This window comes from Strigops habroptila, chromosome 2, assembly GCF_004027225.2.
Source record: "Strigops habroptila isolate Jane chromosome 2, bStrHab1.2.pri, whole genome shotgun sequence".
Classification (NCBI taxonomy): domain Eukaryota; kingdom Metazoa; phylum Chordata; class Aves; order Psittaciformes; family Psittacidae; genus Strigops; species Strigops habroptila.
In genome coordinates, this window is record NC_044278.2 from 122,388,303 (window position 1) to 122,415,706 (window position 27,404).

At 66.6% G+C, this 27,404-nt stretch overlaps 2 protein-coding genes across 2 annotated transcripts; one reads left to right on the plus strand and one right to left on the minus strand.

The window, feature by feature from the left end:
- PHOX2A (paired like homeobox 2A) lies at positions 1–5,502 on the plus strand. Its single transcript, XM_030476738.1, has 3 exons — positions 1–214; positions 3,913–4,100; positions 5,104–5,502. The coding sequence occupies exons 1-3, from the start codon at positions 4–6 to the stop codon at positions 5,500–5,502; spliced, it is 798 nt and encodes a 265-aa protein (XP_030332598.1). The 5' UTR covers positions 1–3.
- Positions 5,503–7,120: 1,618 nt separating this feature from the next.
- INPPL1 (inositol polyphosphate phosphatase like 1) lies at positions 7,121–26,928 on the minus strand. The gene is made up of 28 exons (XM_030475657.1): positions 26,768–26,928; positions 23,869–23,932; positions 22,227–22,377; positions 22,015–22,135; positions 21,392–21,529; positions 21,234–21,324; positions 20,344–20,433; positions 19,788–19,886; positions 19,488–19,638; positions 19,186–19,292; positions 18,834–18,936; positions 17,971–18,167; positions 16,616–16,733; positions 16,232–16,328; positions 14,826–14,964; positions 14,658–14,757; positions 14,498–14,586; positions 13,593–13,674; positions 13,405–13,494; positions 13,206–13,319; positions 13,019–13,107; positions 12,098–12,185; positions 11,862–12,017; positions 11,129–11,213; positions 10,048–10,182; positions 9,458–9,959; positions 8,910–9,016; positions 7,121–8,535 (listed from the first exon to the last, which is right to left on the minus strand). Exons 1-28 carry the CDS (start codon positions 26,926–26,928, stop codon positions 8,445–8,447), a joined length of 3,555 nt encoding a protein of 1,184 aa, XP_030331517.1. The 3' UTR covers positions 7,121–8,444.
- Positions 26,929–27,404: the final 476 nt, after the last annotated feature.

Consider the following 27,404-nt stretch of genomic DNA (forward strand, 5'->3'; position numbering starts at 1 on the left):
GCCATGGACTACTCCTACCTCAACTCCTACGATTCCTGCGTGGCCGCGATGGAGGCGTCGGCGTACGAGTTCAGCCCCTGCAGCCAGGCCGGCTCCTTCCAGTACGGCCCCGTCCGGGGCGGGTTCGGCCCCGCCGCCGCCTGCGCCCCGCTCGGCCCCGGGAGCTGCGCCCTGGGAGCGCTGCGGGACCCTCAACCCGCGCCCTACCCCGCAGGTAACGGGCACCGGGACACGGGACATGGGGCTTAGGGACACCTCCGAGATCCGGTTCCCTCCATAACGTCGGTTCCCGGAGCCGTCGGTGCCCGGTTCTGACCGTGCTCGGTGCCGTCGGGGCCGGTATTGCCGGTTCCCGGCGTCGCCGGTGCTCGATGTTGGGTCTCTGTGCTGCAGTGCCCGGTGCTGCCGGTTCCCCCGGTGCCATCGGTTCTCAGGGCCGTCAGTGCCCGGTGCTGCCCGTTCCCGGAGCTGCTGGTGCCGGTACAGGCGGAGTTCGATGCCGTCGGTACCTAATACCCGTTCGATGCCGTCGGTGCCCGGAGCCGTCAGTGCCCGGTACTGCTGGTTCCCGCAGCCGCCGGTGCCGGTACTGCCGGAGCTCGATGCTGTCGGTGCTGGTACCGTCGGTTTCCGGGGCTGTCAGTGCTCGGTGCTGCCGGTTCCCGAAGCCGCGGGTGCCGGTACTGCCGGAGCTCGATGCCGTTGGTGCTGGTACCGTCGGTTTCCCGGGGCCTTCAGTGCTCGGTGCTGCCGGTTCCCGGAGCCGCGGTGCTCGATGCCGTCAGGACTCGGTGCCATCGGTTCCCGGAGCTGTTGGTGCCCAGTACTGTCCGTACTCGATGCCGTCGGTGTCGGTACTGTCAGTTCCCGGAGCCGCCAGTGCCAGTACAGACAGAGCTTGATGCTGCCGATGCCTAATACGGTCATTCCCGGCGCCGGCAGAGCCCGGTACTGCCTGTTCCAGGGGCCGCCGGTGCCGATACCGTTGGTTTCCGGGGCCATCAGTGCCGTTCCCGGGACCACCGGTGCTCGATGCCGTCAATGCCAGGTACTGCAGGTTCCCGGAGCCGTTGGTACCCGTTACGGCCGCTGCTCGATGCCGTCGATGCAGGTACCATCGGCTCCTGGGGCCGCCAGTGCCCGGTACTGTCCGTGCTCGATGCAATCGGTGCCGGTACTGTCAGGACTCGGTGCCATCGGTGCCCGGAGCCGTTGGTGCCCGGAGCTGCTGATGCCCGGTACTGTCCGTGACCGATGCCGCCAGTGCCGGTACTGCCGGTTCCCGGGGCCGCCCGTGCTCGATGCAGTCGGTTGCCGGTACTATCAGGGAGCGGTGCCACCGGTTCCCGGTACCGCCGGTGCCCGGCACTGGCGAAGCTCGATGCCGCCGGTGCCCGGTACTGCCGGTTCCCGGGGCCGTTGGTGCTCGATGCCATCGCTTCTCTGTGCTGTCGGTGCCCGGTGCTGCCCGTTCCCGGAGCCGTTGGTGCCCGGTACGGCCGGTGCTCGATGCCGTCGGTATTGTCGGTTCCCGGGGCCGTCAGTGCAGGTACAGCCGGAGCTCGATGCTGTCGGTGCCGGTGCCGCCGGTTCCCGGTACTGTCAGGACTCGGTGCCATCGGTGCCCGATATCGTTGGTTCTTGGGGCCGTCGGTGCCCGGTACTGTACGTGCTCGATGCCGTCGGTGCCGATACTGTCAGTCCGCTGTGCCGTTGGTACCCAGTACGTTCGGTGCACGCTGCCACCAGTGTCTGGTACCGTCGGTTTTCAGGACCATCGATTCCCGGTGTCACCCGTTCCCGGTACCGCCGGTTCCTGGTACCGCCAATTCCCGGCACTGTCAGGACTCGATGCCATCGGTAGCCACCGATTCCTGGTGCCATCGGTTCTCGGTACCGCCGGTTCCCGGAGCCGCCCCGGAGCGGGTCCTCCGCAGCTCCCCGGTCCCGGCCCGTTCCCACAGCGCGGGACCGGGCGTCCCGGGGGCGGCGGCGGCCCGGGAACGGTTCCGAGGGGGTCTCCGCCGCCGCCCCCCCCTCCCCGCTCCGCTTTCGTTGCCGCCGCGGACGTTGCCCGCGGATGCTCCGACAACGAAGGAGCCGCCGGACGGGACCGGCCACATCCCCGGGCACCGGCTCCGGCCCCGGCCCCGCACCGCGCCCGGGACCCCGCGTCCCGCCGAGGCGGCGGTGGCGGCAATGAACGAACGGGACCGGAGGGAGCGGGGAGGGAGCGGACGAGCCCCGCTGCTGCCCTGCCCGGTGCAACCCTGCCCGGTGCAGCCCGTCCCGGTGCATCCCCTCCCGGTTCATCCCTGCCCGGTTCATCCGCGCCCAGTGCATCCCGCCCCGGTGCATCCCGTCCCGGTGCACCCCATCCCGGTGCATCTCTGCCCGGTGCATCCCGTCCTGGCTCATCCGTGCCCGGTTCACCCGTGCCCGGTGCATCCCTGTCCGGTGCATCCCGTCCCGGTTCATTCCGTCCCAGTGCATCCCGTTCCGGTTCATCTGTGCCCGGTGCATCCCTGCCCGGTGCATCCCTGTCCGGTGCATCCCGTCCTGGCTCATCCCTGCCCGGTTCATCCCTTCCCAGTTCATCCATTCCTGGTTCATGCCTGCCTAGCTCATCCCCGCTCGGTCCATCTCATTCCGGTCCATCCTGCCCGGTTCATCCCTTCCCGCTTTGCCCCTTCCCGCTGCATCCCGTCCCGATTTATCCCTGCCTGATCAACCCTTCCCGGTGTGTCCTGCCCGGTGCATTCTGTTCCAGTGCTCCCCATCCCTGTTCAGTCCTGCCTGATCCGTCCCTTCCCGGTTCATCCCTGCCCGGTTCAACCCTTCCCGGTGTGTCCTGCCCAGTTCATCCCTGCCGGGGTTATCCCTGCCCGCTTCCTCCCTTCCCGGTGCATCCCATCCCCATTGATCCCTGCCCGGTTCATCCCTTCCCACTGTGTCCTGCCCGTTTCATCCCGCCCCGGTTTGTCCCATTTTGGTGCGTCCCCGTTCCCCGCATCCAGCCCGGTGCATCCTGTTCCAGTGCATTCCATCCCAGTTCATCCCTGCAGGGTTTATCCCTACCCGGTTTATCCCTTCCCGGTGCCCCCCCTTCCCGGTGTGTCTCTGCCCTGTTCGTCCCTTCCCGGTTCATCCTGCCCGGTTCATCTCATCCTGGTGCATCCCTGCTCCCCACAGCCTGCCCGGTGCATCCCTGCCCGGTTCATCCCGTCCTGGTTCATCCTGCCCGGTTCACCGCTGTTTGGTGCCTCCCTTCCCGACGTGTCCTGTTCCCGCTCATCCCTTCTCGGTGCATCCCTTCCCGGTGTGTCCTGCTCAGCTCATCCCTTTCGGGTTCATCCCGTCTCCGTGTGTCCCTCTCAGTTCATCCCATCCCGGTGCATCCCTGCCCGGTGCATCCCACCCGGTTCGTCCCTGCTCCTGCATCCTGCCCAGTGTCTCTGCCCACCTAACACAGCGAGTCTCGGAGCCCACCTTGGAGCCCATCCCGGTGCCGGCCCAGGAGCCCATTCCAGAGCCCATCCCGGTGCCCATACCAGCGCCCATCCTGGAGCTCATCCCTGTGCCGGTCCCGGAGTCCATCCCGGAGCCCATCTTGGAGCCCATCTCGGTGCCCACCCCACAGCCCATCTCGGTGCCCATCCCGGAGCCCATCCCGGAGCCCATCCTGGAGCCGGTCCCGGAGCCCATCCCGGTGCCCTTCCCGGTGCCCACCCCAGAGCCCATCCCGGTGCCCATCCCGGAGCCCATTCCGGTGCCCATCCCAGTGCCGGTCCCGGGGCCCATCCCGGAGCCCATCTCGGTGCCCACCCCAGAGCCCATCCCAGAGCCCATCCCGGAGCCCATCCCGGTGCCGGTCCCGGAGCCGATCCCTCTGACCCCTGCTCTCCCCCGCAGTTCCCTACAAGTTCTTCTCGGAGGCGCAGGGGCTGAACGAGAAGCGGAAGCAGCGCCGGATCCGCACCACCTTCACCAGCTCCCAGCTCAAGGAGCTCGAGCGCGTCTTCGCCGAGACCCATTATCCCGACATCTACACGCGCGAGGAGCTGGCGCTCAAGATCGACCTCACCGAGGCCCGGGTGCAGGTGAGGGACAGCGGGGGGCACCCGGGGGCTGGGGGTGACGGGGAGGGACAAGGTCCTGCCGCGACCTTGGGTGGTAGCACCGCAACCTTTCATGGTAGCACCTCGACTTTGGAGGCTGCATCTCAACTTTGGGTGGTTGAACCTCAATTTTGGGTGGTTGCACCTCAACCTTAGAGGCTGCACCTCAACCAGGGTGGCTGCACCTCGGGTTTGAGTGGTTGCACCTCACCGTTGCGTGGTTGTGCTCCAGCCTTGGGTGATTGTGCCTGACCTGGGTGTTTGCACCTCACCTTTGGGTGGTTGCACCCCAAACATTGAGTGGTTGCACCTAAACCTGCGCAGTTGCACCTCAAACTTGAATGGCTGCACCCCAAACTTGGCGTTTTGCACCTCATCCTTGGGTGGCTGCACCTCAACCTTTTGTGGTTGCACCTCAGCTTTGGGTTGTCACACCCCATCATTGAGTGGCTGCACCTCAACTTCGGGTGGCTGCATCCCAACCTCAGCTGGTGGCATCTCATCCTTGGGTGGCTGCACCTCAGCTTTGGAGGCTGCACCTAAAACTTTCATGGTAGCGCCTCAGCTTTGGGTGGTTGTGCCCCTACCTTGGGTGGCTGCACTCACTTTTGGGTGGTACCACCTCAGCTTTGGAGGCTGCACCCCAACATTGGGTGGTTGCACCTCAACTTTGGGTTGCCGCACCTCATCCTTGAGTGGCTGCACCTCAACTTTGGATGCTGCACCCCAACCTTGGGTGGTTGCACCTTGACTTTGGGTGACTGCACCCAAGCCTTATGACCCTCCTTAGCCCCTACCTCGGGCTCACACCAAGGAGCCACAAGCACCACTTCAGGGGAGACCTGCCCCAGGGACGGTGCTGGCGGCTTGTCCTGCCCCAGCGCTTCGCCCCCCGCTCCCGGGGCGCTCCAGGGGTGCACGGGGGGGGCTGTGGAGCCGCAGCACCCGTTGTCCCCAACGGCCCCGCGGGTCCCCCCGTCCCCAGGTGTGGTTCCAGAACCGCCGCGCCAAGTTCCGCAAGCAGGAGCGAGCTGCGAGCGCCAAGGGCGGCGGCGGCGGCGGCGGCGGAGGCGGCGGGAAGAAGCCGGAGCCCCGCTCCTCCTCGGAGGACGATGACTCGAAGGAGTCGACGTGCAGCCCCACGCCGGACAGCACCGCGTCCCTGCCCGCCTCCGCCAGCCCCGGCGGCGCGCTCAGCCCCGGCCCCGCCGCGGGGCCCCCGCACAGCCTCAAGGCGCCCGCATGGGCCGCGGTGGGCGCGGGCGGCGGCGCGGAGCTGCTGAAGGGGTGGCAGCAGCAGCCGGAGCCCGCGCCCGGGCCCTTCTCCGGCGTCCTCGGCCCCTTCCATCGGAAGCCCAACGCCCTCAAGACAAACCTGTTCTGATGGGCCCCGGGCCCGGCCCCTCGGGCCCCGCCGCCCCCCACCGCCCCCCGCCGGGAGGGACGGAGCAGGGACCCCCCCAGCGCTGCCCCCGGGGGATCCCCACCCTGTCCCGGAGCTGCGCCCATGGGAGCAGCGCCCATCGCCCGCCCGTGGGTGCGAAGGGGGGGTCCGGAGCGCTTTGGGGTGCTGCAGCATCCCGGCATCCCCCAGGAACCCCCCCCAAAGGGCTGGGAGTGAGGAAGCACTTTAGGGTGGGGTTTGGGGGGGGCACAGGGTGCTGAGCAGGATCCCCTATGGGTGGCAATGGGGTGATGCTCACCGGGAATTCCATGGATGATGCCAATGGGGTCAAGGCACCAGGAACAGCCACTATCCCCCCCGCCATGTGCCAAATCTCCCCTTGGATGGGGCTGGAGCGGGATGGACCCCCCCAAACCACCAGTGGGACCCCTCGGAGCAGCCGGGACCCCCCCCGCACAGTGCCCCACATGTGAAGGGGTCCCGGGGTAGGGGGGACACACACACGCTCGGGTGGTGGGTTGGGGCCCCCCCGGTGTATTTGGGGGGAGGGGGTGGTGGTTTTTAACCGGTTGTAATTTATTGCCCCGTTTGCAGATGACGATAATCCAATAAACTTAATTTATTGATGAGGCACCAGCCCCCCCCCCCCCCGACACCCCCGGGCCCCCTCAGAGACACACCCCCCCCCCGGGACCCCCACGGACCCTCCCTCAGGGTCTCCCCCTCACTGACACCCCCCCAAGGGACCCCCCCCAGGACCCCCATCACTGGCACCCCCTCCTGAGGCCCCCAGGGGTGCACAGACACACCCCCCTCCCAAGGAATGGCCCCATCGGGGCAGTTTGGGGTCCCCCCAGACCCAAAAGGGACCTGGGGGTAACCCCATGGGCAGCCCCCACCATAGTGGGACCATTATGGCCAGTCTGGAGGCTCTCACATGCTACTGGGACCAGCACGGCCAGTGTGAGGGGTCCTGGACCATACTGGGACCAGCACATCCAGTCTGGAGGGTCCACACTTTGCTGAGATCAGCATGTGCAGTATGGAGGGTCCCATCGTGTTGGGACCAGTACAACCAGTCTGGAGCATCCTGGACCATGCTGGGACCAGTACAGCCAGTCTGGAGGGTCCCCACCGTGCTGGCACCAGTATGGCCAGTGTGGAGGGTCCCCAGTGTGCTGAGACCAGTACAACCAGTCTGGAAGGTCCACTCCATGCTGAGACCAGTATGGCCAGTCTGGAGCGTCCCCACCTTAATGGGAACAGTAGGGCCAGTCTAGAGCATCTCCCACCATACTGGGACCAGTATGGCCAGTCTTGAGGGTCCCCATCATGCTGGGACCACTACAGCCAGTTTGGAGGGTCCTGGACCATACTGGGACCAGTAGGACCAGTCTGGAGGGTCCCATCCATTCTGGCACCAGTACAACCAGTGTGGAGGCTCCTGGACCACGCTGGTTCCCAGTTCCCCATCCCACACCCCCCCTCCTCAATCCTGGGAATCTCCCCGTGGATTCACCCCATTGACCCTCAGGGAATCCCCTCAGATCCCGGAACCTGCAGCCGGGACACGGACACGGACACGGACACGGACACGGACACGACTTGAGGCTTTAATGGGTCATGGTCAAGTTCACACCAAAGGGGGGTTCGGGGGGGTCCGGGGGGGTTCGGGCCCATCCTTCATCTCAGCCGGAGCAGAACTGGGGGGACACGGGGGGGGCCCGAGGAGAGGGGGACACGGGGGGGCCTGGGGGCACCCATCACCCCCCATCACCCCCCCATTGATCCTGGGGTGCAGCCCATGGGGACAGGGAGAGCCCGGGGGGGGTCACACTGGTGGATGACCCCCCACCCTGGGGACCCCCTGTCTTGATGGTCCTGCCACCATGGGGAGACCCCCACCCTGGGGACCCCCCATGATGGTAACACCCTATCCTGGGGTCCCTCTATCCTGAGCATCCCCCATCCTGGGGAACCCCCACCATGGGGACTCCCCATTCTAGGGAGACCGCTTACCCTGGGGACCCCCATCTTGGGGACCCCCCCTGGAAGGGCACTTGGTGAGGTTGGGGGCTGAGCACCCATGGGGACACCCAGGGGAGCACCCATGGGAGGATCTGGGGAAGCACCCATGGGGAGCCCGGGGGAGCACCCATGCTGGGGGTCCTGGTTCCAGCCCTGCTGCCCCCAAGGGTGACACAGCCCCAGGAGGGGACGGATCCAGTAAGAAGTACCTGATGGGCAAACTGGGAATGGAGGGGGGGGGGGGCACCCCAAGGCACTGGTGGTGATGGGAGGGGTGCTGGGTGAAGGCACTGGTGGGGTTCTGCTGTGGTGGGACCCCGCGGTGGGGATGGGACCCCATGAGTAGGGAGGGGACCTGAATGGGTGATGATGGGACCCCATGGTGGGGATGGGAACCTATGGGTGGGGATGGGCACCCTGAGGTCTCCCTGGTGTCACCCATGGGGGCTGGTAGAGCACCCACACCCCATTTCCCACACCCTGTCTCCCACACCCCATCTCCCACATCCCATCCTGGCATCATGAAGGCACTTGGGCTGAGCCACAGCATTGCTCAGAGCTTCTTCCTCCTCCTCCCTGGGTGCAAGGGGCCATGGGGGCACCCTGAGGTCCCGGGGGGGGGGGAATCACCCAAACCCCCCCCAGGACCCTCCAATAAATAAGAAATAACTTAACCAAGGGGAGCCCCATGATGGGACCCCCTGAAATTGTCTGACCAGGTCCCAGCACCCCCAAACCCCCCCTGCACCCCCAAACCCCCATTGCCCAGCGCCCAGGATGGGGGGGTCCCGGTGCTGCTGGCTGCTGGTGGGATCCGGGACAATGGGATGTGGATCCGGGATGCTGGGATGCAGATCCGGGATGACGCTGGGATGCGGGATGCGGGATCCCGGCTACTTGCGGAGCTGGAGGCTCTCCAGGAGGACGCGCTTGTGGCCCGGATCCCGCACTCCGGCCTCCTCCAGGTCCTCCTCCGTGATGTCACTGGGGGGGACACACGTATGGGGGTGACAGCACCAAAGGGGGGACCCCGGCCTGGGGGGGCACCCCCGACTTGGGGGAGAACCCCCTCATTGGGTGCAGGAGCACCCCATTGCATTTCTGGGTGCCCACCTGGCCTCTGGCCATGGGGCGACGTGGTCCTGAGGGGCAGTGGAGGCCCCCCCAGGGGCAGTGGGGACCCCCCCCAAGCATCAATGGGACGCCCCAGGGGTCACCCCAAGGGCAGGGAGATCCCCCCTGGCATTAGTGGGACCCCCCGGGGAGGATGTGGACCCGTGGGGGGTGGATGGAGGGTAATGGGGGGTGATGGGTGGGGGTTCCTGGGGGGGGTGTTTCGGGGTCCCCCCCCAGCTCACCTGAGGAACTCGAGGTCGTCCCAACCGTTGTGCACCAGCCCCTGTTCGTACCTCTGCAGCCCCAGAGCCCGCAGCCAGACCCCCACAGCACCCCCAGCACCCACCGCCTGGGGAGAGCACCCACCGTCAGCCCCAGGGCACCCACTGACACCCCACAGCACCCACAGCACCCCTAGCACCCACCTTCAGCCCATGACACCATCACCCCACAGCACCCACTGTAACCCCACAGCACCCCACAGCATCCCACATCAGCCCACCATCACCCCACAGCACCCATCGCCTGGAGAGAGCACCCACTGTCACCCCACAGCATTCACAGCACCCACTGTCAGCCCACAGCACCCTGTTGCACCCCACAGCACCCACCCATCAGTTCCACAGCACCCCCAACACCCACCCACGGCACCCCATGGCACCCCACAGCACCCACTCCACAGCCCCACAGCCCCACAGCACCCTGGGGGTCCCCCCCCAGAAGCAGCCACAATAAGGGACACCGGGGGGGTCCCATCATCACCCCGCACCCATCACCCCCCATCACCCACCTCCTCGGCCAGGTCCTCCTGGATGCTCTCGCGGATGGGGTGCGTGTGGAAGGCGATGGCGCGCCCGTACTCGGGGTGCAGGCGCGGGGGGGGCGCCCCGCTCCCGGCCCCGAACTCCTGCTCGCTCAGGCTCTTGGCCATCTGCAGCACGGAGCAGGAGCCGTCGGGGGCGCCCAGCGCCGCGCCCGGGCCCGGCTGCAGCCGCGGCGGGAGCCCCTCGGTGGGGCCGGGCCGGGCGCGGGGCTCCTCCCGCCCCGCGGCCACCACCGGCCCCGGCGGCTCCTTGGCGGCGGCCGCGGGGCCCGGCGCCAGGTCCCGCGGCAGCGGCGGGGGGGGGAAGTCGGGCGGCGGGAGGTTGAGCGCGTCCTCGTCCGAGGAGCTGCCGTCCCGCGGCGCGGGGGGGCTGGACGGGCGGCGGCGCCGCTGGTGCGGGACCCCCTCCAGCACGTAGTACGCGGGGTTGTTGAAGCTGTTCTGCAGCGGCTCCGCCTCCGCCTTGGCTCTGCGGGACGAGCCGGGATGCGGCGCCCATGGGTGCTGCGGGGGGCCCGTGGGAGAGCCCCGCGCCCGGCCCCTCCCGCCACACGTACCGGCTGGGGGCGGGCTCGTCCCTGCGGTGTGGGGCAGGGGGCCGCGGGGCGGGGATGGCGCTGGTCTGCTCCGCATCCTCCGCAGGCTTGGGAATGGTGGTGGGATCGGCAGCGGCGGGCTTGCGGGTGGAGGATCTGGGGGAGAGGGGATACAGGGGCGTGAATGGGGATGGGGTTGGATGCATCAGGATGGGGGCTGGATGCACTGCGATGGGGCTCAGACCCCCAGGATGGGGCTTAGACCCCCAGGATGGGGTTTGGATGCATCAGGATGTGGCTTGGGTGCACTGGGATGGGGCTCAGAACCCAAGGATGAGGTCTGGATGCACTGAGACGGGGATCAGATACCGCAGGATGGGGCTTGGAAGGACTAGAATGGAGCTTGATGCATGGGATGGGGCTTGGATGCATCAGGATGTGGCTTGGGTGCACTGGGATGGGCTCAGAACCCAAGGATGGGGTTTGGATGCACTGAGACGGGGATCAGATATCCCACGATCGGGCTTGGAAGGACTAGAATGGAGCTTGATGCATGGGATGGGGCTTGGATGCACTGGGATGGGGGTCGGATGCACCAGGATGGAACCTGGATGCACCAGGATGGGGCTTGGACCCCCAGGATACAGCTCAGACCCACGGGATGGGGTTCAGATGCACCGGAATAGTGTTTGGATATACCAGGATGGGGCATGGATGCACTGGGATAGGGATTGGACGCACCAGGATGGGGCTTGGACTCCCAGGACAGAGCTCAGATCCTCATGATGGGGCTCGGATGCACTCGGATGGGGGTCAGATGCATGGGGATGGGGATTGAATGCACCGGGATTGGGCTCAGATATGCCAGGATGGGGCTTAGATGCACCAGGAGAGGTTTGGAGGCACCGGGATGGGACTCGGCCCCCCAACACAGGGTGTCAGAGGCACCGAACCCCCTCCCCACCAGAGCCCGCACCGGGACCATCCCCACCATATCCCATCCACTGTCCCAGTGGGATGCTCCCAGCACCACCCATGATCCCACAGGATCAGGGGCCAGCTGACCCCCCCCTAGGGCCCCCCGCATGCCCCATCCCCATACCTGGCACAGTCCTGGGTGGCCCTGGCACCCAGCGGCACCTTCCCCTTGCCGGCAGCCGCCTCGTCCTTGTCGATGCTGATCCACTCTGCCGGGGGCAGGACGTCACCGGGGGGTTCCCATCACCCCCATGGGGTTCCCATCACCCCCATGGGGTTCTCATCATCCCCATGGGGTTCTCATCACCCCCATGGGGTTCTCATCATCCTAATGGGGTTCCCATCACCCCCATGGGGTTCTCATCATCCTAATGGGGTTCCTATCATCCCAATGGGGGCTCCCATGACCCCCATGGGGTTCTCATCATCCCCATGGGGTTCCCATCATCCCCATGGGGTTCTCATCACCCCCATGGGGTTCTCTTCATCCCAACGGGTTTCCCGTCACCCCCATGGGGTTCTCATCATCCCAACGGGGTTCCCGTCACCCCCATGGGGTTCTCATCATCCCAACGGGGTTCCCGTCATCCCCATGGGGTTCTCATCATCCCAACGGGGTTCCCATCATCCCCATGGGGTTCTCATCATCCCAACGGGGTTCCCATCATCCCCATGGGGTTCTCATCATCCCCATGGGGTTCTCATCATCCCAATGCGGTTCCCATCACCCCCATGGGGTTCCCATCATCCCAACGGGGTTCCCATCATCCCCATGGGGTTCCCATCACCTCCATGGGGTTCCCATCACCCCCATGGGGCTCCCATCACCGCCCTGGGGGCTCGGGGGGCTCCCTCACCGTAGAGCCTCTCGCGGGTGCCCAGGCGCTCGGCGGGCACCCGCACCCTCATGGAGCCGCGGATGTTGCCGGTCTCGTCGCCGCGGTGCGACAGGAAGGTGAGGAACTGCTGCGCCGTGCTGCCGATCATGGACTTGAGCGCGATCACACACTCCCCTGGGACGGCAGCAGGGAATGGGGTGAGGGAGCCGCATCCCACGGGAATCCCGCCCCCCCGCCGGGATGGGGGCACTCACCGTAGGACTCGTACCCATCGAGGGACTTGACGGTGAGCAGGAGGTGCTGGTCCTGCAGGTACTCGATGTCCGAGAGGATGGGCTTCAGCTGCAGGGGCGGAGCGGGGTGAGGTGGGGTGGGGTGGAGATGGGTTGGGGTGGGATGTGATGGGATGGGATGGGATGGTGATGGGTTGGAGATGGGATGGGATGGAGATGGGATGAGATGGGATGGAGATGGGATGGAGATGGGATGGGATGGAGATGGGATGAGATGGGATGGAGATGGGATGGGATGGAGATGGGATGTGATGGGATGAGACGGGATATGATGGGATGTGATGGGAGGTAATGGGATGAGATGGGTTATGATGAGATGAGATGGGATGTGATGGGATGGAGGTGGGATGTGGTGGGATGTGATGGGATGGGATGTGATGGAATGAGATGGGATGTGATAGGATGTGATGGGATGGAGACGGGATGTGTTGGGATATAACGGGATGTGATGGGATGGAGATGGGATGGGATGAGACAGGATGTGATGGGATGAGATGAGATGAGATGGAGACAGGATGTGATGGGATGGAGATGGGATATGATGGGATGGGATGAGATGAGATAGAGATGGGATGTGGTGGGATGTAATGGGATGTGGTGGGATATGATGGGATGTGATGGGATGAGATAGAGATGGGATGCGGTGGGATGTGATGGGACATGGTGGGATATGATGGGATGAGATGGGATGTGGTGGGATGTGACGGGATGAGATGGGATATGATGGGATGTGATGGGAGGTGATGGATTGAGATGGGTTATGATGGGATGAGATGGGATGTGATGGGATGGAGGTGGGATGTGACAGGACGTGATGGGACGTTGGCACTTGGGGGTCCCCCTGCTTGTACCCCCCCCGCAACCACCGCGGTCCCCCCTCACCGTGGGCAGCTGCCGGGACGACCACTGCACCTTGAGGAAGTTGATGTTGTCGCTGCTCTGAGCGTCGTTCTCGAAGCTCTTCTTGAACTCTGGGGGGACGGTGACATCAAACACCCCCCCAGGACCCCAAACACCCCCCCCGGACCCACACACCCCCCAGGGCCCCCCAGCCACGGCCCATACTCACCCTCCAGGCAGGTGGAGTAGAACTCGATGAAGAACTTGGTGCGGCTGGCCGTCTTCACGATGGCCTCGATGCTCTCGAACTCGATGTAAGCCTGCTCCGAGGACTTGGAGAGCCCTCCAAGGGAACACAGAGCATTGGGGACCCCCCCCGGGACCCCCCAGCATGTCAAGGGAGGGGTGGGACGGGGGGGAACAGGCACCTTTCTTGGAGACAAACTGGGACGTCACCCCCACCTCGAAGGAGGCGAAGACAGGCGAGTGGTCGCTGGTGACAATGTCATCGGTGCACCCTGAGGACCAGCAGCGTGGGGGGGTGTCAGGGTCCCCATGGAGGGGTCAATGTCCCCAAGGGGGGGCCAGGATCCCCAGGGGGGGTCCCATCGCTCACCATAGGCGTTGCAGTTGACGTGGGTCTCGGGGTAGGACTTCCAGAGGATGCGGTCACACCACGAGGGCACGTTGGTGCGGACCTGGAGGGGGTGAGGAGCAACGGGGGGGTCATGGAGGGATATGGGGGTCCACACAACCCCCAGAGACACCCCAAACCCACCATGACCCCATCATCCCACCATCACCCCCATCCCACCATGACAACCCCATGTCCACCATGACCCCATTCCCACCATGACCCCCCATTCCCACCATGACCCCCATCCCCACCATGACCCCCATCCCACCATGTCCCCCATTCCCACCATGACCCCCCCATCCCCACCATGACCCCCACCCCACCATGACCCCCATCCCCACCATGACCCTCCATCCCCACCATCACCCCCATCCCACCATGACCCCCCCATCCCCACCATGACCCCCACCCCACCATCACCCCCATCCCACCATGACCCCCACCCCACCATGACCCCATTCCCACCATGACCCCTGTTCCCACCATGACCCCCCCATCCCCACCATGACCCCCACCCCACCATCACCCCCATCCCACCATGACCCCCCATCCCACCATGTCCCCCATCCCCACCATGACCCCCATCCCACCATGTCCCCCGTTCCCACCATGACCCCCCCATCCCCACCATGACCCCCACCCCACCATCACCCCCATCCCCACCATGACCCTCCATCCCCACCATCACCCCCATCCCACCATGACCCCCATCCCACCATGTCCCCCATTCCCACCATGACCCCCCCATCCCCCCCATGACCCCCACCCCACCGTCACCCCCATCCCACCATGACCCCCCATCCCACCATGTCCCCCATCCCCACCATCACCCCCACCCCACCATCACCCCCATCCCACCATGACCCCCCCATGTCACCGCTCACCCCCGTTGGCTTCTGCTTGTGCCACACGTAGGTGTCCCTGGAGCCCCTCTCATAGCGGTAGGTGGGGGGGAACGTGATCTCCTCCTCTCCTGCACGGGCAGCGGGGGGTCAGGAGGAGCTGGCACCACGGGGCGCCCCCCAGGCCCCCCCAGGCCCTCACCGAAGCGCAGGAACACCTTGTGCTTCTCCCTCTCCAGGTTGAGCTGATCCACCTTGAGCAGCGGGTCCAGCTCCTTGCGGCTGATGTAGTTGAGGATCTCCTTTGGGATGAGGGGGGTGGGTCAGCGGGGGGGGCGCGCGGAGCCCCCCCGCCGCAGCGCTGCCCCACCTGGATGTCCATGTCCAGGCGGTAGTTGAGGTCCCCGAACCAGAAGAGGTGGGTGAAGCGCAGGGAGATGTCGAAGGAGCTCAACTGCTTGTCCCCGAGCGAGAGCAGGCGCAGGATGTCCACGTAGTTCTGGTTCCTCCTGCCCGGGGGGACACGGCACGGGGTCAGGGGGCTCCTGGGTGCTGCTGGGTGCTGCTGGGTGCTGCTGGGGGCTGCTGGGTGCTGCTGGGTGCTGCTGGGGGCTGCTGGGTGCTGCTGGGTGCTGCTGGGGGCTGCTGGGGGCTGCTGGGTGCTGCTGGGGGCTGCTGGGTGCTGCTGGGGGCTGCTGGGTGCTGCTGGGGGGCTGCTGGGGGCTGCTGGGGGCTGCTGGGGGCTGCTTTGGGGGCTGCTGGGGGCTGTTTCAGTGATTTGGGTGCTGTTGAGTGCCTTTTGGGTTACGTTGGGTGATGTTTGAATGATGTTTGCGCGCTGTGGTGGTGCTGCAGGTGTTGTGTGGGTGCTGTTTGGGTGCTGTGGGTGATGTCTCAGGGATGGTGGGTGATGTTTGGGTGTTGTTTGGGTGCTCTGGGTGCTCTGTGAATGTTCTATGGATGCTCTATGGGCACTATGACTCCTAAGGGTGCTCTATGGGTGCTCGATGGGTCCTATGGCTGCTCCATGGGTGCTGTGTGTGCTCTATGAACGTTCTATGGATGCTCTATGGGTGCTCTGGCTCCTATGGGTCCTCTGTGGATGCTCTGTGGGTGCTGTGGGTGCTACGGGTGCTCTGTGGGTGCTCTGTGTGCTCTGTGTGCTCTGTGGGTGCTCTGTGGGTGCTCTGGGTGCTCTGTGGGTGCTGTGGGTGCTATGGGTGCTCTCTGGGTGCGCTGTGGGTGCTCTCTGTGCTCTGAGTGCTCTGTGGGTGCTCTGGGTGCTCTGTGGGTGCTCTGTGGGTGCTGTGGGTGCTCGGTGGGTGCTCTGTGGGTGCTCTGGGTGCTGTGGGTGCTCTGTGTGCTCTGTGGGTGCTGTGGGTGCTGTGGGTGCTCTGTGGGTGCTCTGTGGGTGCTGTGTGTGCTCTGTGTGCTCTGTGGGTGCTCTGTGGGTGCTGTGGGTGCGCTGTGGGTGCTCTCTGGGTGCACTGTGGGTGCTCCCTGTGCTCTGAGTGCTCTGGGTGCTGTGGGTGCTCTGTGGGTGCTGTGGATGCGCTGTGGGTGCTGTGGGTGCTCTCTGGGTGCGCTGTGGGTGCTCTCTGTGCTCTGAGTGCTCTGTGGGTGCTCTGAGTGCTCTGTGGGTGCTCTGGGTGCTGTGGGTGCTCTGTGGGTGCTGTGGGTGCTCTGAGTGCTCTGTGTGTGCTCTGTGTGCTCTATGGGTGTTCTGTGTGCTCTGTGGGTGCTCTGTGGGTGCTGTGGGTGCTCTGTGGGTCTCACCGCGCTGTCTTCTCGCTGCCCGAGGTGAGGTGGCAGTTCACGAAGCCCAAGGAGGTGCCGTTGAACATGAAGGAGACACCGACGGCGCCTTTGTTCCCTGCGGGGACACGGGGGGGCAGGGGGGGACGGGGGGGACGTGGGGACATGGGGACAGCGCCTGAGCACGGCCCCTCCTCGGGTGATGTTCAGACCCCTCCTCGTGCAACACACACGTGTGGGGACCCACTTGTGCAACACACGGGCTGCAGGAGCCCCCCTCGTGCAATGCACACGCACCGGGACCCCCCGTCATGTAACACACGTGCTCCGGGACCCCCCCTCATGCACTCAGGAACACCAGGACCCCCCGGTGACATGTCCCCCCCGTGTCCCCCCCGCCCCTACCCAGGGTGTTGGCGATGCCGGTCTTGACGCTGGAGGTGCTGACGTGGCTGATGCGGTTCTCGTGCTCCGGCTTCACCAGCACCACCACCTTGATGCTCCACAGCGCCTGCACCGCCACCTGCGGCACCAGCACCCACCGTCACCCCCCGGCGCCACCCGCGGCACCAGCACCCACTGTCACCCCCCGCTGCCACCTGCGGCACCAGCACCCACTGTCACCCCCCGGCGCCACCTGCGGCACCAGCACCCACTGTCACCCCCCGGCGCCACCTGCGGCACCAGCACCCACCGTCACCTCCTGGTGCCACCTGCGGCACCAGCACCCACCGTCACCTCCTGGTGCCACCTGCAGCACCAGCACCCACCGTCACCCCCCGGCGCCACCTGCGGCACCAGCACCCACTGTCACCGCCACCGTCACCCCCTGGTGCTGCTGCCACTGTCTCCCAGCAAGGGCTGGTCCCCGGGGCACCCACCAGCACCCACCGGCCACCCCAAAATACCCAGTGATGGGACGGACACCCCCAGGACCCCCAGTGCACCCACAGCACCTCTGGCACCTCTGGCACCCACAGGACCCACAGCACCCCAGAGAATCCCAGCAGTCCTGGGACCTCCAGCACCCCAAAGCCCCCCAGTGCACCCTGAGCACCCCCAGCACCTCCAGTACCCCCAGCACCCCAATGACCCCCAGCACCTGAAGAAGACCTCCAAGACCTCCAGCACCCCTTGGGGCCCAGAGCACCACCAGCACCCCAAAGACCCCTGGGACCCCAAGGACCACCAGGATCCCCAGCACCTCCAACACCCCCAGGAGCCCCAGCACCCAAAGGACCCCCAGCACCCCTCAGGACCCAGAGCACCCCAGCACCTCCCAGCACCCCCTGCACCCTCAGTATCCCAAGGACCTCCAGCACCCAGCATGTCTCGGAAGCCAGAGCACCCCAAAGATCCCATAGCACCTCCTGCATCCCCAGCACCCCAATGACCCCCAGCACTCCTGGGACCTCCAGGGCCTGCAGGACTCAGCACCCCCAGCACTTCCAACACCTTCAGCACCCCAAGGACCCCCAGCAAGCTGGTGACCCCTGGGGGACCCCCAGCATCTCCAGCACCCCTGCAACCCCCATCACCCCCATCACCCCACCACCCATCACCCCATCACCCGTCACCCATCACCCATCACCCCATTACCCATCACCCCATCACCTCCATCACCCCCATCACCCATCGCCCGTCACCCGTCACCCATCACCCCATTACCCATCACCCCATCACCTCCATCACCCCCATCACCCATCACCCATCGCCCGTCACCCATCGCCCGCGCCCGCCGCCCGGGGGTGCGCTCGCACCGGGCGGTACTCGAGGTCGGTGCAGTCCTTGAGGGCGGCGCGCAGGAAATCCACCCAGTCCTTGTCGCCCAGGGAGTTCTCCTGGGTGCCGAACACGTAGATGTCGTGGGGGATGGCCACCGACACCTCCTCCAGCGTCTTGCCCAGCCCCTTGGACGTCACCCACGAGGCGATGCTCTTGGGGGGAGGGACACTGCCTGCGGGGAGCGGGGCGGTCACGAGGGGGGACCCCGAGGTGCTGCCTGCGGCTCGTGGCACCCACACCCGCGTGTCCCCGCTGTGCTCCCGGAGTGCCCCCAGCCTGCTCCCAGCCTGCTCCCACCGTGCTCCCGGAGTGCCCCCAGCCTGCTCCCAGCCTGCTCCCACCGTGCTCCCGGAGCGTCCCAGCCTGCTCCCACCGTGATCCTGGAGCGCCCCAGCCTGCTCCCACCATGTTCCCACCATGATCCTGGAGCGCTCCCAGCCTGCTCCCACCATGTTCCAAGCACATTCCCAGTGTGCACCCAGCACGTTTCCACCATGTTCCCAGTGTGCTCCTAGTGCATTCCCATCATGTTCCCAGCGTGTTCTCACCATGTTGCCAACACATTCCCAACACATTCCAAGCATGTTCCCACCATGTACCCAGTGAATTCCCGCCATGTTTCCACCACATTCCCAGTGCATTCCCACCACACTCCCAGTGCATTCCCATCATGTTCCCAGCACATTCCCACACCATTCCCAGCACGTTCCCAGTGCATTCCCACCATGTTCCTAGCACATTCCCACACCATTCCCAGCACATTTCCATCATGTTCCCATCCCATTCCCACCACATTCCCACCACATTCCCAGCACGCTCCCACCCGGGCCGCACTCACCCATGTTCCACGTGCCGATGAAGATGGAGATCATGTCGGGCTCATCCTGGTGGGAATGTCGGTTCTTCATCAGCTGCAGGAGCTGGCAAAAGGCCTCTCGCTTCTGTGGGACACAGGGGCCTCAGTGGGGACCCCCCAGCACCCCTCAACCCAGCACCCCCAAACCCAGCACCCCATGGGCCAGGCAGGGACCACATGAGGACATCCCTCAGCCACCAGCATCAGCACCAGCACCAGCACCAGCACCAGCACCAGCAACCCATCCCCATGGGGAGCCAGGGGTTAAATGCTGGCCCCCCATCTCCAGTGGGGACCCACATCTCCGCGGGGCGCCCCTCAGAGCAGGACCCACCCGGGCGCTGGCGAACACGAAGTCCTTCCGCTGCGTTTTGTCCTTCTCCTTCTCGAAGACGATGCCCAGTTTGTTCTGCACGCGCTGGGATTTGATCAGCTGCCGGACTGGGAGAGCGGGAATGCGCTGGGATGAGCTGCTGGGACCCGCGTGGCCACCAGCACCCCCCCATCCATTCCATCAGCCGGCGGCACCCCCAGGATGGGGACACCCAGCTGCCCCCAAGCCCCATCTCAGTGTTCACCCTTTGCTCCAGCACAAGCCCGGGGTCCCCCCAGGGCCCCCCCAGGGTCCCCCCTCACTCTTGTCGTGGGTGAAGGTGTTCCAGTCCTCCTGCGTGTCCTTCTGCTTCTTCAGCACCACCAGCTTCCCCCCTTCCACGTCCACGCTCAACGTGTACTTCTGGGACTTCCCGATCTTGGTCAGGTCCCCCAAGGTGACGTCCAGCTTCACCTATGGGGGGACATTGGGCGCTATGGGGGGGGGGGACACCCCCAGAGCCCACTCCAAGGGCTTCGCACCCTCAGTGTCACACTGCATGGATCCAGTCGATGCTGACCCCAACCCAGGACCCTCCCCACGGTGGTGGGGATGGGGCTCACCTCGAAGGTCTGCACCGGGATGCTCTTGGCCTTGCGGGACAGGGGCTGTGGGGGGGTGCTGGGGGCGGCCGAGCTCATCTCCTGCAGAGCCTTCAGCGCCTGGGGGAGCCCCCACCATCATCATCCCCACACCAGGGGCAACCCAGCACCATGTCCCACCAACCTTCACCCATTGGGTCCATGGGCAACCCAGCACCGTGTCCCACCAACCCTTCACCATGGAGCCACCACGTCCCACCAACCCTTCACCCATGGGGCCACCACGTCCCACCAACCCTTCACCATGGGGTCTACGGTCAACCCAGCACCGTGTCCCACCAACCCTTCACCATGGGGCCACCACGTCCACCAACCTTCACCCATGGGGTCCATGGGCAACCCAACACCATGTCCCACCAACCCATCACCCATGGGGTCCATTGTCAACCCAGCACCACACCCACCAACCTTTACCCATGGGGTCACCCCACTGTGGCCCCAAGTGGTGCCACAACCTGGCCCCGGACCCAACCCAGCTCCCCCCATGGTGGGACCCCCCCGGGCCCCCCCAGTTCACCTTCTTCTCGATGCTGGAGAGAAAATCCTTCAACACCGAGAGCTTCAGCACCAGCGTCTCCAGCTCCTGCTCCCCGCCCTGCCCCATGGGCTGCAACCGGGCCACAGCGGGATGGGACCCACACATCCACCCCATGCCCACACATCCATCCCAGCCCCACACACCCGCCCCAGGCCCCCTGCATCCATCCCAGCCCCAGAGCACCAGGACCCCCCACACCACCATGGATGGGTGTCTCTCAATGGCTTTCCCACCACCCATAGTGGATGGTGGGACCCCCACCACATTCCCAGCACGTTCCCAGCACATTCCCACCATGTTCCCAGCACATGCCCAGTGTGTTCCCGCCATGTTCCCAGTGTGCCCCCACTGTGTCCCACCACGTTCCCAGGGCATTCCCACCATGTGCCCCACACATTCCCGTGCGGTCTGAGTAAACTTCCACCATGTTCCTACCATATTCCCACCACATTCCCAGTGTGCTCCCAGCACATCCCACCACATTCCCAGCACATTCCTACTGTGATCCCATCATGTTCCCAGCACATTCCCACGACGTTCCCAGCACATTCCCAGTGTGCTCCTGGCACATTCCCACCATGTTCCACCACATCCCCATGGCTGTGTCCATGGCCACACATGGCCACATCAATGTCCCCACTGCTGTCCCCACTGCTGTCCCCATTGATGTCCCCCTGATGACCCCATTGATGTCCCCATCGATGTCCCCATCGATGACCCCATTGATGTCCCCACCGACGTCCCCATCAATGTCCCCATCGATGACCCCATTGATGTCCCCACCGACGTCCCCATCAATGTCCCCATCAAGGTCCCCACTGATGTCCCCATTGATGTCCCCCCGATGTCCCCACCGATGTCCCCCTCACCTGCTGCAGGGCCCTGCCCACGCTGGGGGCGCTCTGAGGGTCGAACACCTTGGCCAGGGTCTCCAGCCCCGCCAGCACTTTGTCCACCTCACTGCGGGGGGGGGGGGGGCTCAGCGGGGGCCGCGCCTGCGGGACCCCCCCCCCGGGCCCGCACCCACCTGTGCAGCCGCCGGCAGGACGCGCCCAGCGCCCGGCTGAGGTGGGGCAGGGTCGTGGCCCCCCCCTGCACCCCCGCCAGGTCCAGAGAGTAGCTGCTCCTCAGGTACTCGTGCGAGAGGCTGCAGAGCCCGTTGGGGCTGCGGGGCGGGAGGTGAGGAGCGGGGATGGGATGGAATGGGGCAGGGATGGGGCAGGGATGGGATGGGGCAGGGATGGGGCAGGGATGGGGCAGGGATGGGATGGGGCAGGGATGGGGCAGGGATGGGGCAGGGATGGGCTGGGATGGGCAGGGCTGGGATGTGGCAGGGATGGGGCAGGGGATGGGCAGGGATGGGGCAGGGATGGGGAAGGGATGGAGCAGGGATGGGGCAGGGTATGGGCAGGGATGGGACAGGGATGGGGAAGGGCTGGGCTGGGGCAGGGGATGGGCAGGGCTGGGATGTGGCAGGGCTGGGGCAGGGGATGGGCAGGGATGGGGCAGGGACGGGCAGGGATGGGCAGGGGATGCAGTAGGGGATGGGGCAGGAACGGGCAAGGGATGGGATGGGACGGGCAGGGATGGGGCAGGGTCACGCAGGGACAAACAAGGGACACGGGGGGGACACGGGGTGCAGCCGCTCACCTCTCGGCTGTCCCCTCGAACACGGCCGCTGCGGGGCCGGACGGGCTGAGCCCCCCCGCGGTGCTGCAGCCGCTGCTGGAGCCGCAGCGCGGTGGCAGCGGCGGCTTCTCATCGTCCCCATCTGCAATGGGGCGATGCGGGTCAGGCAGAGCCCCGCGGGGCTACGGGGTCCCCAGGGGCCTATGGGGTCCCCAGGGCCCCCTCCCCCGTACCCGAGTAGTCCCGGTCCTCGGCGGCGTCGCGGTCCTTGTCGCGCTCGACGGGGAAGAGCAGGGAGCAGACGAGCCCCTGGTTGGGCTGCAGGTACAGCGCGATCAGCTCGCCCAGCGTCTGGAACCGCCGCACCGGCACCCCCTGCGACGTCTGCGGGACACGGCGGCCGTGAGAGGCACCCCCGTGGCCAAGGGACCCCCATGGCCAAGGACCCGCATGCAGGGGCACCCAGACCCCCATGACCAAGGGACATTCATGCAGGGGCACCCAGACCCCCCTGGCAAAGGGACTCCCCTGGCCAAAGGACACCCAAGTATAAGGGACCCCGCTGCAGGGTCACTCAGACCCCTCTCAAGGTCCCATCCAGGGGGATCCCTCCGTGTAGGATGAGGGGCTGCCCCATAGCTCCAGTGCTGAGTCCTATGGGGGTCTCCAGCTGCTGCTGGGTGCAGGCAGGGAGCAAGGTGTAGGCCGGGTGCAGGGTACAGGCAGTGGGTACAGGCAGGGAGCTGGGTGCAGGCAGTGGGTGCTGGGCACAGGCAGGGTACAGGCAGTAGGTCAGGCATTGGGTGCTGGGTGCAGGCAGTTGGTGCTGGGTGTAGGCAGTGCACAGGCAGGGTGCTGGGCACAGGCAGGGTGCTGGGTGCAGGCAGGGTGCTGGATGCAGGCAGTGGGTGCAGGCAGTGCACAGGCAGGGTGCTGGGTGCAGGCAGTAGGTGCAGGCAGTGTACAGGCAGGGAGCAGGCACTGGGCACAGGCAGTGGGTGCTGGGTGCCGGCAGTGGGTGCAGGCATTGGGCACAGACAATATGTGCAGGCAGGGAGCAGGGCGCAGGCAGTGGGTGCTGGGTACAGGCAGTAGGTGCAGGCTGTGCACAGGCAGTGGGTGCGGGCACTGTGCACAGGCAGTAGGTGCAGGCAGGGAGCAGGGTGCAGGCAGTGGGTGCAGGCAGTGCACAGGCAGGGTGCTGGGTGCAGGCAGTGGGTGCACGCAGGGCACAGGCAGAGTGCTGGGTCAGGCAGTGGGTGCTGGCAGGGCTCAGGCAGGGAGCAGGCATTGGGCTCAGGCAGTGGGTGCTGGGTGCAGGCGTTGGGCACAGGCAGTGGGTGCAGGCAGTGCACAGGCAGTGGGTGCTGGCAGGGCTCAAGCAGGGAGCAGGCGTTGCGCACAGGCAGTGGATGCTGGGTGCAGGCAGTGGGTGCAGGCACTGGGCACAGGCAGCGGGTGCTGGGTGCAGGCAGTGGGTGCTGGCAGGGCTCAGGCAGGGAGCAGGCGTTGGGCACAGGCACGATCCCGGAGCCTCCCCTTCCTGGAAGCGGCTCTTTCCTGCTCCCTCCGGCACAAAGAGCGTTTTGTTGCTCTATAAATACCCGGCGGCGCCTCGGGCCGGGCTGGACGCGGCCGAGGAGACGCCGCCACCGCCACCGGCACCAACACGGGGACCGGCACCGGGACCAGCACCGGCACCAGCAGCAGCACCAACACCGGCACCGGCAGCGGCACTGGCACCAACACCGGCACCGGCAGCAGCCATGGGGCTGAGCTCCCCCGGGCGGCACATGGGGGGCAAACGGGTGCTGCACCCCCGTGCCCCATTCCCATGGATGGGGGGGTCCCACGTCCCGGCGGGGGGTGACCCACCTGCACCGCCAGGAAGTCATCCTCATCCGGCAGGATGCGGTACGTGTGCACGTGCTTCTGGAACCTGCCGGCAACGGGGGCGTCAATGGCGGTGATGGATGGGGGGGGTCCCCCCCTCTGCACCCCACAAGCCATGGCGGGCACCCATCGGACTGGACCCCCCACCATTGAGCACCCATGAGCATCGCAGGGGGCTCCAGGGCCACATTCCTGATGAGCTGCCAGGTCTCAGCATGGATCCCATGGGAAAACGGCTGTGGGGGTATGCTGGGGGTCCTGGATGGGTGCTGGGGGGCCCAGAGTGACCCCCAATTGTTCCAAGGGGACCCCACCATTGCCCCCCATGTCCAGAGCCTGGAGCAGCAGGAAGCAGCTCCTTTCCCAATGGAAGCTCTCAGGAACCAGGGACACGATCCCGGGGCAGGGGGGACCCCAGAGTGTCCCCTCGGTGACAAGGGGACACCAGGGACCCCCGGCACAGCCACCGGGCTGGCCCCGGCCATGGGGGAGGTCACGGTGAATGGAGGTGAATGGAGGTGGCCATCACCGTGTCACCAGGCTTGGCTGTGGGGTCCCCCTGTCCCAGTGACATCCCAGGACAGGCAGAGGCCAACTGCCACCCTGCTGTGACATGTGCCCCACGGTGCTGGGTCCCCTGGTGCCACCCCATGGTGCTGGGTCCCCTCGTGTCACCCATTCCCCATGGTGCCAGGTCCCCCAGTGCCACCCAACAATGCCAGGTCCCTTCGTCCCACCCCATAGCGCCAGGTCCCATTGTGTCACCCACTCCCAATGGTGCCGGGCCCCCTGGTGCCATCCCAGAGCGATGGGTCCCCTCATGTCACCCCACAGCACCAGGTCCAGGTGTCCCCTGCTCCCCATAGTGCCGGGTCCCCCATTTCTGCCCCCCCAATACCCAGCCAGGGCATTCATGGAGGACCACGGGGAACCCCTCAACTGGGGGGGGTTAAGGGGGTCCATAAGGGAACCCCCCCCAGTGAGGGATCTGGGGGTGCCCAAAGCAATGGAGGCTGGGGGGGACAACATGGGGGACCCCAAGCTGGTGTTGGCCCCCCGCGACTGGTAGCACTGAGGAGGACACACAGAGACCTCCATGTCCTAAAGCACTATTGGGGTCCCCATAGCAGGAACCCCAATGGGATGTGGTGGGGGGCACATGGGAAACCCCAGCATAGGGTCAATATCGGGAATCCCAAACTGGGGGAGACAAGGGAGGGCCCCATAGCAGGAACTCAAACTGGGAGGTGATGGGGGGCCATATTAGAACCCCAAATTGGGGGGGACATGGCACTTTGAGGTGCAGGAACCCCAATGGGGGGTGCATGGGGATCCCCAGCACAGGGTCAATATGAGGACCCCCAAACTGGGGGGACATGGGTCCCCATAGCAGGAACCCCAAGGGCGGGAGAAGCACGGGGGGGTGTCTCTATGGGTAACTTGGGGGGGCTATAGGGACCCCCAGCTCATGAGTTGGTACAAGGGGGGCGGTAGCTGGAGGGTGACGGCGACCCCCATGGGCGCTGTCCGCAGGGGCTCTGCCACAGCTGGGGCAACACCATGAACTGGGGGGCCATGGCGTGCTGTGGGGACCATGGCGGGCAATGGGGAGCCACGGAGGCCATGGGGGGCCATAGGGGGCCACGGGGGCCCGTGGAGGGGCCGCCGCCGGGAGGGTCACAGGAAGCCGCGGCCGCCGCATTCCCGGCGCAATTCCCTTTCCTCCTCCTGCTCTGGCCGCTATTTTTAGGCTCCGGCCGCGGCCCCAACCGCCCCCGTGCGGCACCGGCGCCGCTCCGGCCCCCCGCGGCCGGGCTCGGTCCCGCTGCGGGACCCCGGCCCCTGCTCCCCGCGGAACGGGCGCCCCCATCGCCCCGGCACCAGCACCAGCGACCGGCCCGGAGCCCCCTCACCGGGCACCCCCAGCACCCCCGGGGGCCGGTACCCGCTGCGCCCACGGGAGCCGGGGCTGCCGCAGGGATGGACGGAGGGATGGAGGGATGGAGGGATGCATGGATGGATGTGGCACCCGCCGGGGAATTCCCGGTTTTCCCTCCTCTGCCATAAGGCGCCCGCGGGAGCAAAGAGCCAAGCGGGAGGTGCCGCAACCACAGCGGGCCTCGAGCGGGGCCGGAGGCACAGCCCAGAGCACCGGGAGCACCGGGAACGTGCCGAGGAGGCCCCAGCACCCCCCAGCTCCATAGGGTGACCCATGGGCACAGGGACCCCCCCGCCCTCAGAGACCCCCAGTTGTGGGGCGGAGGATGAGCCCCCCCCAGCCCCACAGGGCCTGTCCCCTGCCAGGCCAGTGTCCGCCCCCCCCGCAGGGACCACCAGTATCCCCCCAGTATCTCCCAGTCTGTCGGTGCTGGGTCCCCAGGACCCCAGTCCCAAGTGGGTGCCCCCCAAGCCCACCCCCCTTTGGCTCCCCCCCAGTTCCCAGTCCCCCCCGCAGTGCTGGTGACCCCCATGTCCAGTGGGTGTCCCCCCCCAGGACACCCCCACCGTGTCCCCCAGATCTCTCCTGCTGTCCCCCGGACACCCCCCCCCGGTGCCGGTTCCCCCCCCCCCCCCAGATCTCCGTACCGTACCCCCGCGTATGTTCACCAGTGCTCCCTCCGTTTCCCCCCGGTGTCCCCCCCCGTTCCCTCCGTTGCCCCCGCCCTGCGCTCACAGCAGGCACAGCACGTACCCCCGGTCCCCTCCGTCCCCCCTGTTCCCGTTCCGGTCCCGTTCCCCGGTGCTCACAGCGGGCACAGACGGTCCCCCCGTTCCCCCCCGTTCCGGCCCGGTCCCCGGTGCTCACAGCGGGCACAGACGGTCCCCCCGGTTCCCTCCCCCCCCGTTCCCCCCCGTTCCGGTCCCGGTCCCGGGTGCTCACAGCAGACACAGCGCGAAGGCCCCGGGGACGCTCTCGCTGTCCCGCACCAGGAAGCTCCCGTCCCGCCCCGCCCGCGCCAGCAGCTCCTCGGCCGCGGCCCGGCTCAGGTCCCGGTGGTACCAGCCCGGGGGGGGCCCCGCGCCGCCCCCCGCGCCCGCCATGCTCCGACCGGGAGCGCGCCGGGGCGGGGACAGGCCGGGGGGCGGGAACGGGGGGAGCGGGGGGGGGGGGGGGGACCGGGAGAGGGGCGGGGGAACGGGGGGGCGGGGAGAAAAGGGGGAACTCGCGGGGGGGGGAACCGGGGGAGGAAGCGGAGGGGCAGGGAGCGCGAGAAGGGGGAGCACCGCGGGGAGGGAGCGACGGAGGAGACACCGGAGGGGGGCAGCACCGGGGGGGCACCGAGGGGGAGATGGGGAGTAACGGGGGGGGCACCGGAAGGATCGGGAGCACCGGGGGTATCAGCGGGGAGACGGGGAGCACCGGAAGAGGGGGAGCACCGGGGGGGAGCCCCGAGAGAGGGGGGGACACTGGGAGGGGAACACCGAGGGGACGGGGAGCGCCGGGGGAGGGGGGCACCAGGGGAGCGGGGGGCGGCACCGGGGGGAGATGGGGAGTGCGGGGGGGGAGCACCGAGGGG

What these genes read in the sequence shown, in the direction of transcription:
- INPPL1 (XM_030475657.1), bottom strand. Translation starts at nt 26,928, where the DNA reads ATGGCGGGCGCGGGGGGCGGCGCGGGGCCCCCCCCGGGCTGGTACCAC. An exon ending in GGCAGCGAGAAGACAGCGCG is followed by an intron (nt 14,965 to 16,231) that starts GTGAGACCCACA and finishes CCCCCCGGGCAG; the next exon opens with GAGGAACCAGAACTACGTGG. An exon ending in CAAGGTGTTCCTGCGCTTCG is followed by an intron (nt 14,587 to 14,657) that starts GTGAGGGCCTGG and finishes CTGCCCGTGCAG; the next exon opens with GAGAGGAGGAGATCACGTTC.
- PHOX2A (XM_030476738.1), top strand. Translation starts at nt 4, where the DNA reads ATGGACTACTCCTACCTCAACTCCTACGATTCCTGCGTGGCCGCGATG. An exon ending in ACCCGCGCCCTACCCCGCAG is followed by an intron (nt 215 to 3,912) that starts GTAACGGGCACC and finishes TCTCCCCCGCAG; the next exon opens with TTCCCTACAAGTTCTTCTCG. An exon ending in TCACCGAGGCCCGGGTGCAG is followed by an intron (nt 4,101 to 5,103) that starts GTGAGGGACAGC and finishes CCCCGTCCCCAG; the next exon opens with GTGTGGTTCCAGAACCGCCG.